General features: G+C 37.8%; 1 protein-coding gene across 1 annotated transcript; it reads right to left on the reverse strand.

The window, feature by feature from the left end:
* Nucleotides 1–7,394: 7,394 nt before the first annotated feature.
* LOC119490765 (E3 ubiquitin-protein ligase rnf152-B) lies at nt 7,395–10,890 on the reverse strand. The gene has a single exon (XM_037774218.1). The coding sequence runs from the start codon at nt 10,179–10,181 to the stop codon at nt 9,405–9,407; it is 777 nt and encodes a 258-aa protein (XP_037630146.1). The 5' UTR covers nt 10,182–10,890; the 3' UTR covers nt 7,395–9,404.
* Nucleotides 10,891–13,747: the final 2,857 nt, after the last annotated feature.

Consider the following 13,747-nt stretch of genomic DNA (forward strand, 5'->3'; position numbering starts at 1 on the left):
AGTGAGAGGAGACCGTCAAAAGTATGGAGCTCTTCTGTCTCCCAGTCTGCGCTCCCGGCTGTGATTGGTCGAGAGGATACACCCGGAACGCAGAGGGAGCGCTCTGATTGGCTGAGGCTGAAAACTTTCATCCAATCAGAGAGGCTGTCACAGAACAGACAGGGGCGTCAATTCACAACACCAAGAGCTACAGCAGAGTCACTGTATGTGCTATAATAACCTCCGAAATGTCTCTAAATCTGCTTTTATGTTCAGTGAACTACTGGGAGGAAAGAGGAGCAACACATGATGACTGACGAGGTATAATTATTTGGTTAATGTGGTTAATTATTAGCAGTAGTGGAACAAGTATTCACATCTTTTTCTGAGGTACAACAAGTACTAATACAACACAGTGAAAATACTCCACTACAAGTAAAAGTCCTGCATGCAAAACATGCAAAAAGTATGAAAAGTGAAAGTATTCATTTTGCATTAAAATGTTCCCTGTCAGTGTTTTACTGTTTATTATATGATGTTTCTGGATCAATATTACTGCTGCATTAATGTGTATGTTGCATTTTACTGCTGTAGATGTTTTTAATTCATATATTCTTTTGTCGATTAGTCGTTTTTTATGTTTTTTTCATGCTGAATTACTTATTTGTAAGAAACGTATGAGCATATCTCTGGTAAACAAGATTTAAAGTGGTGCTTTTGTATGATTCCTTGTGGAGAAATTCAGTTTTACAGATCAACTAATCAATTAGTCGACTAAAACTATTTATTTGGTCGAGGACAGCCCTAATATATATATATATATACTGTTGGGTAGTGTAATCTACAGCAATGCATCATATTCTACCAAGTCTCTCTAAAAAGTCAACTTTTCATGGTGTCAGAAAAACAGCCCTGTTTTCAGCTTTGTGGCTGTGCATTTTTCCAGCTGATCCAAGAGACTTTTTAAATAGTTTATTTAGCTTAAGAAGTAGGAGATTTTTCTCAACCCATAAAAGAACACTTCATTCATCCTTCAGTTTTATCAGTAAAGTAACTAAAGCTGTCAGACAAATTAAGTAAAAACTACGATATTTGCCTCTGATATGCAGTATAGGGGAGTAGAAGTATAAAGTTGCATGAATGAAAATACCTCCAATTTTTACTCAAGTCCAGTATTTGAGTAATGAATTATTTGTAATTAGTAACATTTCACCACTGATTATAAGTAAGCCATCAAACCATTTTTGTCAGACCTACAAACTGGTCCTGATGTGAGTTTTACTGTTGATGAATCACCTTTCCCCTAAAAATACAAATAAAATACGAATAATAAAGGATTAATATTAATAAAGGATAAATAGGATTAATACACTGGCAAGTTTACTAGAGACTGTTGCAGAAACCCAACAGTGTAATGTAATCCAATACAACTGACAATAAATACATTTCTATAACTTTTGCTTGTGAAAAATTGCTTCTTTATGTCAATGAGGTGGACAAAATATTAGAAAACACCTTCATACACCAGCACTAAGAACAGCCTCAAAAAAATATAAAAAACAAACAATCATAAGAAAAAAAAAACTGAACATTTACAATAATATAATTATTGCTAGGCTGCTATATTGCATTAGGATTATTTAGTTGCATTATATTTTACTTCATTGACGTTTTCTCGAACAAATTCAATGTTTCAATATTTTGTAAATTTATTTCACATCATTGTACATACCGTTATGCACACAGTCCATCAGGATTGTGCTTCATCTCAGCTCTAAAATGTAATTATAAAACCAAAACCGGACCTGGTTTGGCTTATTCAGCTGTAGCATAATGAGGTAAAACCCAAACATGTGACTTTTGCTTTTGCAGATCTTTACCTATAATTGGTAAAGGAAAACAAATCACTGAGATTCCTCATATCTGTTGATAATCTTGTCACAAATCTGTGCGTAAAATCATGTGCAAACTGCCATCGCACACGACCCCTAATTTGTTTCCACCCCATGGCCTCATATATGACACAAATGGTGCTAAAGTGTGTGCACCTCGAGGAATTTATTGTGGGTGTTTTCAGACTGAGCACCATGCAGCCAGCCGAGGACAGACTGAAGGGGGACGTGCAGCGCCACAGCTGGAGACGACGCCAGGGCGGCTGTAAAGACAGTCTAGCTCTGTGTTACTATAGAGGAGAGGGTGGATTTCCATCCCTAAATGTCTCATAATCAATACTATCCACAATGGAAGAGCGAGGAGTTGTTTCTGTTAAAGTTCATGGACCCTCTCTCTCTCTCTGAGGGTCAAAGCATCCTTTAGTAATCAATCACTGGAGCAGAGGTTCTGCTCCTGAGCTCTGAAATCACACAAAAGCTCGTTTTACTTCACCGTCCATCCACAGAAGAAAGGAGACTCCGTCCTTACTTTTTTATCAACGAAGTGCACCGATGCAAGAACAGAAGATTTTTGGATTAATTCAAATGTAATCAATATATTTATTGATTTCAGACACATGGCAGAGCAGCAGCTGGGTCGACCTCACGTCGAACAGGTGGAGGTATACGGTAGATAGGTAGATAGGTAGGAAGGAAGGTAGGTAGGTATGTAGGTAGATAGAAAGATAGGTAGATAGATGTACTTAATTGATCCCAAATTGGGAAATTCTTGTGTTATTATCCAGGCAATACAGGAACTGTGAATACACAGTAAATATACCAACACTAGAGATACATATTTATTGTCCTTTATTTAACCAGGTTAGTCCCATTGAGATCAAAAATCTCTTTTACAAGGGAGACCTGGCCAAGATAGCAGCAAGACAGTTATAGTGAAAGTAACAGACAACACATAAATTAACAACATTATAAAACTTGCTCATACAAAACACTTGCACACAGATAACCTGGACTGCAGCGATTCACCAGAGCCTTAAACTCATTCAAGGTAAATAAGTTTTGAAGTTGAAGATCAGATTGTACATTATTCCATAGGTGCTGAAAACATAAAAGCTTTCTTTCTGAATTCAGTCTGTACTTTGGGAACAACAAATTGCAAAATGTCCATAGAACGAAGATTATGACATATCTATAGTAAACACATAAAGAATATATTAGAATACACTATAAATATACCAGACTACTACAATTAACTTAAAAAATACAAACACCCATTAAGCAAGACATCGTATACCAGTAACATACATTAACAAAGTGTGCACAATTTTTACTTTAAAATGAAAATTAAATGAGGTAGTAAACCGATTTGCAAATTTCCACATGTGCAAGATTATTACAGGCGCAAAAACAGAGTAGAGTGTGGTTGAGACAGAAAAGCAATCAAGTATCCAATAAAGCAAATTGACGAATATCTATTTATGATCAAATAGCCTAAAAAAATATTCCGTGGAAGAGAGAGAAGTTGGAAAAAATGTTTTCTGCCTCTGTTCAACGCCTGCAAGGAAATCCCTGCAACCTTTAAGTGACTCCTGCAAACTAAAGCTGAAAAGCCTCCCAGCACCTGATCAGCCCTTTCATGTCTCACCTATACGGAGCAATAACAGGGGTCCGACTGGGGGAGTCTGTGTCATTCACCTTAATTTACGCAGAGAAGAGGTATCCCACAGGATAAGTAGGTTTCAATTAACATTCGCCTCTTTTTAAGTTGCAACGCACTTCAGATGTTGACTTTGCTGTCAGAAACGTGGCTGAACAATGGGTGGACTGCTGGGTTTAAAATAAGCAGCAATAACAGGGGGGTCTTTCACCTGCTAAGGAGGATGTCATTATCTCCAGGCAGAAGATTATTATCATGATGAAGAGGGGAAATGTGAGTTTGTTTTCAGGTTTTTACATTTGTAATAAAAACAGATAAGCTGCTAATTATCATGAAAAGAGTTCAATAATGGGTTATTGAGGGCTTCAGGCAAATAAACAAATAGACCTCTGTTAAGTTAACACGTGGACTTCAAATGTTTTCAGCAGAGTATCAGAATAAAGGGTGCTATTATATGAGTAATATAATAGTAATGTTTGTTTTGTGACTTACTCCTAGGGAAACCATCAGTCTTTTCGCGGACGAACGTGACGATTTGGGAGTGTCAGTGATCTTATTGAAATTGGATATTACAGCCAAGAGAAAGAAAAAACAGAGAGGGCAAATGGAAAACAGAGAGAGGCATGATGCATACCTCGGCCTCTTTCTTTAAAGGCGACACTGAATCTCCGTGTCCAATCCATTACCGGGGGATGAAATTCAAAGTCAGAAATCTGGCTTGATGAGAAATAAATTAGTTGCATCACATGCTCTGCGTGGAGGCCATTCACTGACACACATTTGTCAAATCAATTAGTTTCCATTGCACCATGTTACGATAATAATTCATACAGAGACAAAGGGGATAAAATAGCCATATTTATTTCTGAATTAGTCCGCAGAGGAGAGTGATATATACTTTATTGTATTTTTTAACACTAATAATTAAGATGATCTAATAGACCAGTGAGTATGTAGTGACGTAATTGTGCTTAATATTTTGTGCTTATTTTACATTTTTTATCTGCAATGGTAAAATCTAACATTTTGTATTTATTATATATATATACATATTTATTTATCATATATATATACATATTTATTTATTATATATATTGAAGCAGAACTATTTAAATACTTCTTCCACGTAAGTTAGATAAATAATAATAACAAAAATAATAATTATATATATAATGTTTTTTATTATTTATCTAACTTATAAGTTAATATAGTTAATATCTAGGTTTGGAAGAATTATTTAAATATTTTTGCTTAAGTAACACAATGAAAAATTACTCCATTACAGTCCTGAATCGAAATTTTACTGAATTAAAAGTACTATACATAAGAATTAGGAGCAAAATGTACTTTAAGTATCAAAAATAAAAGTAGGCATTATGTAAAACAGCCTCATTCCAAGAGTTGTTTTATCATATATAGGGCCTACTGTAGCTATTAGTGGAATATAGATTTATTAATGTAGCAACTTTATACACTGTTGGACAGTTTATTCTATAACAATGCATAGTTTATAAACCGATCTATGTCTTGATGGGGAAAGTAGTAACTATAGCAGTTAAATAAATATAGTGGAGTAAAAGAAAGTTACTGTTTATGAATTCTTTATGGGCCGGAAGAGTCAATAGCATTTCCATTCAATGTTGTTTTTCCCATCCATCCAAAGATGCACTTTATGGTTTCCTCTGTAGATCAGTGTGGACTAAAAATCTTGTAAACAAGCTTAGTAATTGATTTCAATCCAAACCTGACTTCTGCTTAGTTTAAGAGAGTATGATTTACATTTTGTTTCATATTTATTCTCATTAAGATCTTCCTCGTCGGTGTTTTGGTTAATTTTGTAAAAAAAAAAAAAAAAAAAAAAAAGTTTAATGAAACTTTAAATTAAGAGGTAAAAATTAAACACTAAAGTTGGTTTACATTTAGTACTACTTTGTCATTTGCAAGTGCCTTCCTCATTTCAAGTGTTAAGTGTATAAAGTTATGTTGTCAAGTCAATGTTATTTTATGGAGTAAAACATAAAATGTAAATAGCCTACTCAAGTAAAGTACAAGTAGGCTACCTCAAAACTGTAGTACTATTTAAGTACGACTACTGTACTTAAGTACGCCTACTGTACTTAAGTAGGCAGTAAGTAGTACTTACATACAGTAGGTAGTACTTACATACCACCACTGTTTATAGGTTAATATTGTTTATACTTCTTACAATACTAAATTTATTTATTATAGTTAGAACTATGATTTACTGTCTCCTGATACCCTTTAAATGCAGTTTGGTTGAGTGTTTCATGGTGTAACCTAGTAATAATTTAAATGTTTTACTCAAAACTGAATAAGCAGAAAAATGTCATCGTTGTAGCTTATATGTACTGTAGGCATATAAGACAATAGAATACAAAACAAAGAAAAACATCAGTTAGTAGTCTATACTAAGAGTAGTATTAGGGCCTATATAGACATATTTTTGTTCTGTTACGTAGCCTACTGTAGTGTTATAAATCCCCTGTGGGCAAGAACAGTGGGTGGAAATTACATAGTTAAAAGTGGGTAGGTAGGTAAATAGAGAGATATACTTTATTGATCCCAAATGGTGAAATTCTTGTTATTATCCAGGCAACAGGAACAGTAAATACACATAAAATGCAAATAGCCTACTCAAGAAAAGTACATGTAGGCCTACTTAAGTAGGTAGGCTAGAGTATAGTAGCATACCACCACTGTTTGTATTCTTATGGGTTAATCTACATTCAGTTTTTTTGAGTGTTTCATAGTGTAGCCTAGTAATAGTTTAAATGTTTTACTCAAAGAAGCAGTAAAATGTCACCTTTGTATATGACAATGGAGTATAAAACAAGGAAAAACATAAGTTAGTTGCCTGTACTAATACTTAGTATTTGGGCGTAGTATATAGGCCTATGCTTTTGTTCTGCTAAGCCTACTGTAAATCCTCGCTGTTGACTGACTACGTCACGCTACGTAGCACGAGAATAGTGAGTGGAAATGTTTAGTTAAAAAGGTCAAAAACAGCTAAAAGCTTATTTCAGAGCTAAATGTCCAATGAGAGGCATTGAAATCCATTAGCCCAGCACCCTTACAAAAACATGTCGTCTCATTTTGTTTGTTGTCATGGCTAATTTGTAAGCAAGCACTTGCCTCAAACTATGTTCCAGTAATCAGTGTAACTGTAGCTGATTGAAAAATACAGCCGGGCTCAATACAATAGGCTTTAGTGTTGATCTGATCAGTTAACAGAGACTTGTTTACATGGTGCTGAGACTATGAAAGAGAGGAGGGAGCTAGTGACAGCTTCAATTTATGAGGCATGAAACTTTTGGTTAATGCAAAGTATATAACCTGTAATTAGATGGTGTTTGGTCAACTTTTTATCTATTCTGCTTGTTTATAAGGGGAAAATCTTGCTAAAAGACTTAATTTATATGATCTAAAAGGGAGCCTTGTATGAATATGTAAACACGTGGAAAAAGCTCAGTCTGTGATATTAACATATTGAAAAATGTATTTACTTTTAATCAAGTTTTAGCCACCATAAGTTTACACAACTAGACCTACATGAGAAATGCAAGTTGACACAGGGGAAGGTTTTTATAGCATGTAGTATTCTTTATCTACCAGTAGGGGGCATATTTGATGCACAGCAGATCAACCAGGCAGGAACACACTGGTTTTATATCAAACATGTGATTCCCATTTAAAACACAATGTGTTTCTCTTGTGTGGACATGTGATCTACTTGTTGGATACTATTCAGCTTCTAACCAGTCATTATGTAAGACAGGATGAGCATGAGCGTTGGCAACAGGCTTTTCTATCAGCTGTGGGATCAAAGACAGAGAGTGGATGCAATGGGTATTCATGTTTCCTTTATTACTGAAATGTGTTTATGTATGTAAAACAGCACATAAAGAACACTTCTCTGTGCAAATACTTTTGGTACTTTAACAACAACCACAGATTCTCATAAAAACCAACGTCTAGGTCCTCTGAAATAAATACAATATGCGTACATTTCACAAAGGTAAACCCCGTTACTTGTGTCAAATAAGAGGGTGAAAGTGCATCGTCTAAAAGTTGGGAAAAAGGTTGAGCAGGATGATTGAAGCAAGCGTGGGAATCAGATTGAGGGGGAGTTAAGAATCATATTGTTTTGCTTTTCTCCCATGCAGTGAGGTAGGGATACCATGAGTGTGCAAGGGCAACAAGTGCTTATAGGTTAAACCACTTTGGTGTCCGAATAATCTCCGAATTGAATGCTGACAGGAAGGTCAGGGAGTCAGAACATAACACCACAAATAAGGTATCACTTTTTGCCATATTCAAGAATAATAAATAAATAATTGTACAGATTGTAGCAACGATTACATACACAAAATTAACCAACGGTTCACAGTAATGTTCATAATAAGAAGTTTTAGCCTTTTTGATGCATTGTCTGCAAAAGTTAGTTTAGTGTTTCTGTTTATTTGTATTTCTGAGGGAAACAAACCATATAAACTGATTGTTACTTAGTTTTAGTTTAGGAAAACTAAATATTTGCATTGTGTTAGTGCAGGTACTGAAGTGTTTTTATCTTTCTTATATGCCTCTTTCTAATCTAAGCCACAAAGCGCATGGGGCTCTTTAAGTTTACAGAGGTAATTATGAATCCTGACAATCTCAGAGGAACCAGAGTGACACCAAATATATCCTTTTATAAGTCGTTCACCATGTCTGGCCTATAGCCAAGAAACATGTATGTAGATTCTCACACTTTGAAGGAAGAAGAGGAGTGAACTTGGTGCTGAAGGTGGCCTGGATTACACCTGTTTAACACAAACTTATAGAAACAGGTATCTATTCTGACCTTTCTTCACAGCCAGATGCAAAAAAGGTGCTGACTTGGGAGGCAGCTCCATGTTGGAAACCCTGTTTTCAACTTCCATTTGTGTAAATGATGTGACAGAAAGAGGAAATCCCTGCCATCACCCCAGCAGGACGCCGTCTGTGGCAGGAGGCCCGTGCATGATTTCGGTGAAGTTTTACTTCATTCAGCAACAAGGTGAGGCACACGAGTCAGGAGACATAACATCTCTTGTGTTAAATAATAAAAAAGAAGAAACAAAAAAAGCCTTTCAAAGCTCTCAGGAGCCTATAACATGCACAAAAGTAGCCAAACACAGGGTCAAAATCACAAGCTATCTCTTTGAAAAACCTGGAAGAGGTGCAGTTTTCATGGTGATAAAGGAAACAGTGCCATCCTGTAGGATAAATTCAAGCACATGGGTTAGGAAGCCGATGACACCTTTATCCAGTACCACTCAATTCTCTGTAGACTATTTACAGTTTGGATTGAGGACTTCTTTGTAAGGGAATGATATTTTAGAGGCTTCTCGCATACAAGCCTCCATAAAAATCCATCAACTCAGAAGTGCCAAATATCTGTACAATACAACAGTGCTTTGTTGAGATATAAGAGTGGATCAGTTATCATACAGTGAGTGGCATAGTGGGATATGCATATAATCTAGCAGGATAAGGTGGGGAGGGTGTCAAACCCTGGAAATAAGCACTTCACATTCAAACCAACCACAGCTGAGACCAACAGGGGGTGTAAGTCTTGGACAAGTTCACCCAAATCAGCTGGGCATATACTGTCAATACAAGTGCACAACTTCAGGAAAATCAGGTTTATCAAGGATCATGTTGCTCCAAACAACATGAAGGCCTTTGGGTGTTTGCTATACTGATAAAAAAAGGCCATTTTGGACGAGATTTATTTCCTTAAAGGGAGGAGGAGTATCAGTATTATGTACATAAATCACACCCACAGTATACAACATCTCTCCATCTCTCCATCATTAGTCAGAGCAGCAGCCATGTCAGGCGTTTCTCCTGGAGTTACTGGTGGCGGATGAGCGGCCTGTCTCATGGTCCGGTCTGTATTTGAGCCAGCAGATGAGCCATGTGACGACCACCGAGAACATGGCCAGGATGCTGGCTACCGACAAGCAAATGGGTCCTGCAGGCGAGGGAGGAATGCTGTGACTGTGCACAAAGATCAGGCCCATGAACAGCAACACCAGCATGGACAGAAAGGAGAAGATCACGCACACGCAGCCGGTGGTCAGAGCCACTCTCTTGCAGCTCTGACAGCTGTCGTAGCGCACCGAGTCCTGGGAGATTGTCGTGGCGGTGGACACGGTGGTGGATGGAGTCGCCTGGGAGACGCTGGATGTGCCCGATGCTTCCTCCCGGCGCAGGGCGACTAAAGCTGGGTGCAGCGGTGGAGGGTATGGAGGCAGAGCGTCCTGAGGCAGGGGGTCCGAGTCGATGTAGAGAGGGAAATCCTCCGTCACCTTGGTGTTGTTGGGCAGGTTCTGTATCCGATAATCCGGCACAGGAGTCCGGTGGCGACAGACTGGACAGCTGATGCGCCATGGCCGCTCCTCCCGCAGATGGAGCGTGTTCAGGCACTCCTCGCAAAACGTGTGCAGGCACTCCAGGATCTTAGGAGCGCGTCGGTCAAGGTCGAAGTAATTGTAGCAGATTTTGCATTCGTACTCCTCGTAAGGGAAAGCCGAGGAGGAGGCCTCGCCGCCGGGGGGTTCCGCTCCGTTTGATGCCAAATCTACCTCTGCCATGTCATCTTTCGCCATTCACATTCTCCGGGTGAACACAAAGGGAGCTGGCGGACAGATGATGCTGATGACGGTGCACGTCTCTCCTCCTCTCCTCCTCCTCTCCTCCCAGCTCATTGAAGCGCCATCATGCCTGCAGACATTGTTGATGTGTTTTTTTATTATCCCCACGTCCTTTACGCATAAAAAAGCTCAGTCCAAATGATCCCAGTTAAATATTAAAAAGCTCTCATTTGATGTAGGGCATGTGTGGGAATAGATGATGTAATGGTGGTGACTCCGATTGCGAGGGCTCATCCATCCAGAGAGCATCCCACAAAGAGAGAGAGAGAGGGAGGAGAGAGAGGATGTGTCGCCTGAAAGTCCCGTTAAAGAGAGAGTGTGTTGTTGTTTTTTTCAGTGCAGAGAGCAGCTATGACAGCCATGCTCCATCTCCATCGCAATTACGCAGAAGATGCCAGGATGCGCTAATTTGGTCAAACTCGGGGGCGTTAATTCTCAGTTTCCTGTAACAAAGAGCAGCTAAACTCACTCACACAATAGGCCTGCTTTGTTTAACGTTACAGAGGATTGAGTGGATGGAACAATGACTGTATTATTCAGTCCATATAAAAATAGAAGAGGTTGATTTGATGAAGAGGAGTGACTCTAAAGTTCTGCATTTATTTTAATAAATCATCTCAAAGTTTAAATTTAGGCAACAAAACTACAACTTCACTTATTTAGGTTTAGGCAACAAAACTACAACTGCTGTAGGTTTAGGCAACAAAACTACAACTTCACTTATTTAGGTTTAGGCAACAAAACTACAACTTCACTTCTTTAAGTTTAGGCAACAAAACTACAACTTATTTAGGTTTAAGAAACACAACTACAACTTCTTAAGGTTTCGGCAATAAAACTACAAGTACAAGCTTAAAAAAAAAACTCACTCACACAATAAGCCAGCTTTGTTTTAAGTTACAGGGGGATTGGAGTGGAACAATGACTATATTATATTATTCTTTCCATATAAAAATAGAAGAGGTTGATTTGATGAAGAGGAGTGACTCTAAAGTTCTGCATTTATTTTAATAATGCATGTCAGAGTCATTTGGAGTGCATGCATCTCTGCATGATGCTGTAGAAAATCACAAATATTTCATTATGGGTCTATAGGCCCATATAAGGCCCATAGACATGTTATAGAACAGTGGTTCTCAATCAGCGGTCCAGGGACCCCCAGTGGTCCTTTAGGGAGTTCCAAGTGGTCCCCAGAAAAATGGGGATATACTGTAGTTTATTTTCAATATTTAATTGACTATATAAGAAGGCATATGAGTGACTATTCTGATCATAGGTTTCACTTTATCCACGGTCGCTATAAGCACCATAGATAAGGGTCATTAGGGGCCTACTACGCCTACTACCTTGTAAAAGTGAAACTTAAAAGCAACACGTTCTAACATGTAAAATGTCACATTTTGAACACAAACAAAAAGGCTTCTTTAGGTTTAGGCAACAAAACTACAACTTTTGTAGGTTTAGGCAACAAAACTACAACTTCTTTATAGGTTTAGGCAACAAAACTACAACTTCTTTGGGTTTAGGCAACAAAACTACAACTTCTTTGGGTTTAGGCAACAAAACTACAACTTCTTTAGGTTTAGGCAACAAAACTACAACTTCTTTGGGTTTAGGCAACAAAACTACAACTCCACTTCTTTAGGTTTAGGCAACAAAACAAAAACTTCTGTAGGTTTAGGCAACAAAACTACAACTTCTTTAGGTTTTGGCAACAAAATTACAACTTCACTTCTTAAAGTTTAGGCAACAAAACTATAACTTCACTTATTTAGGTTTAGGCAACAGAACTACAACTTTACATCTTTAGGTTTAGGCAACAAAACTACAACTTCACTTCTCTAAGTTTAGGCAACAAAACTACAACTTCACTTATTTAGGTTAAGGCAACAAAACTACAACTTTACTTCTTTAGGTTTAGGCAACAAAACTACAACTTCTTTAGGTTTAAGCAACACAACTACAACTTCTTAAGGTTGCGGCAATAAAACTACAAGCCCTTTCCAGGTTCGGCTGGAATTCTCGTCTTATTCATATCTAACAACCAAAATTTATACTTTCAGATGGAGGTTCCTAAAGTGAAATCTTATCAAATGGGGGTCCGTGACTTAATGTGTATAATTTTAGAAGTCCTTGACGTGAAAAAAGTTGAGAACCACATGTTGTAGAATGTCAAAATTCAAAAATACAATTTTATTGCTGCTTTTAGGTTGCCTAAAAAACTTTAATTATTGTGTAAAAATCACTAAAGGAATCCAATAAGCAAATTTACTGTGCCCGTGAACTTTCAAAAGTCCCATTACGTTTTTATGGAGCAGGAATGGCACAAACAGGCCATTGAAGGGACTCAAATGATCTCAAACCCTGGGGTTACTATTCTTCTAACTGACTGGTACTCACACGTACCAGTTTTCTCTGAAGCTCATAGCTAGATTCTTAGTGAAAGCTGTATTCATTCTGTTTATATCACTGAGACCAAACTTTCAAGTGTAAACACATAAGTCCTGATTTGACATTTTTACGATAGGACAGAGGTTACAAGTTGACGTACGGTTATGCAGCTGTGAGACACATGATTGTTGTTATAATGTTAGTATTATATGATAAAAGTGTTGTTCATTTATCTAAGACTTATATCACCTGCTTTAGTGAAAGGCCTATTGCTGACATGACAATTGAAAAGTGTTCTTTTCAGCCCCACAGTTGGCAAAAGTGGTTAATGAATGGTTTCATAACAAGAGGGAGATATGCAGTAGTTCTGAATTAAGAGGTCGCACACATTGACACAGTCCCCTTTGTAGACACACATTAAGCCTCACAGACCACAGGAAACTTGACCTTAAGCTGATATAACTGTCTGGGAGACTTGGTGAGAGGGGATCATTGATCATATGTGGTAAATAAATTAATAAATCCATTTTTATCTGGCACCTTGAGGCAGCCCAGGGAGCAAATTGTGGCTCAGTGTCTCGCTCAAGGACACTTCGACAGGTGGAGCTTGGGATCAAACCGCCAACGTTGTGAATAAAGGACAACCCGCTCTACTCCCTGAGCCTCCACAGCTGCGACCTTCCCGGACTCCACTTTCACGAAACATGCTCTACATGCTGCCGTTTTGTGATTTCTTTAGAAATTAGCAAACAATTATCTCTGTTGGTGGGAGACTGATAGCAACTCTAACAAAAGCAACAATGCTGTATTGAGGCGAAAATATTCAACATCCAATTTTAAAGCTTCATTACTATGGTGATGGTGATGGTGATAAAGCTGCTGGTGATGATGGAGAATCATCTTTTAATAATGCTGTCTTATTTTACCTAAAGCATATACAGAACAACAAAAGTTGTGCGAATGACATGTGCAGATAAAAGTTGCACTCTAAACTCTCTTCTTTGGCTCTATATGGTCATATTTACATTAGGGCTGTCAAAGTTAATGCGATAACAACGCGTGATAAGATACTGGTATCATATGAAACTAGAAATCCTAAGGACTATGTCATACTAGCATGTCACAAAGGA

The sequence above is a fragment of the Sebastes umbrosus genome, chromosome 7 (assembly GCF_015220745.1).
Source record: "Sebastes umbrosus isolate fSebUmb1 chromosome 7, fSebUmb1.pri, whole genome shotgun sequence".
Classification (NCBI taxonomy): Eukaryota; Metazoa; Chordata; class Actinopteri; order Perciformes; family Sebastidae; genus Sebastes; species Sebastes umbrosus.

Bases quoted from the DNA above. Each gene is read 5' to 3' on its own strand.
- LOC119490765 (XM_037774218.1), bottom strand. From the start codon at position 10,181: ATGGCGAAAGATGACATGGCAGAGGTAGATTTGGCATCAAACGGAGCG.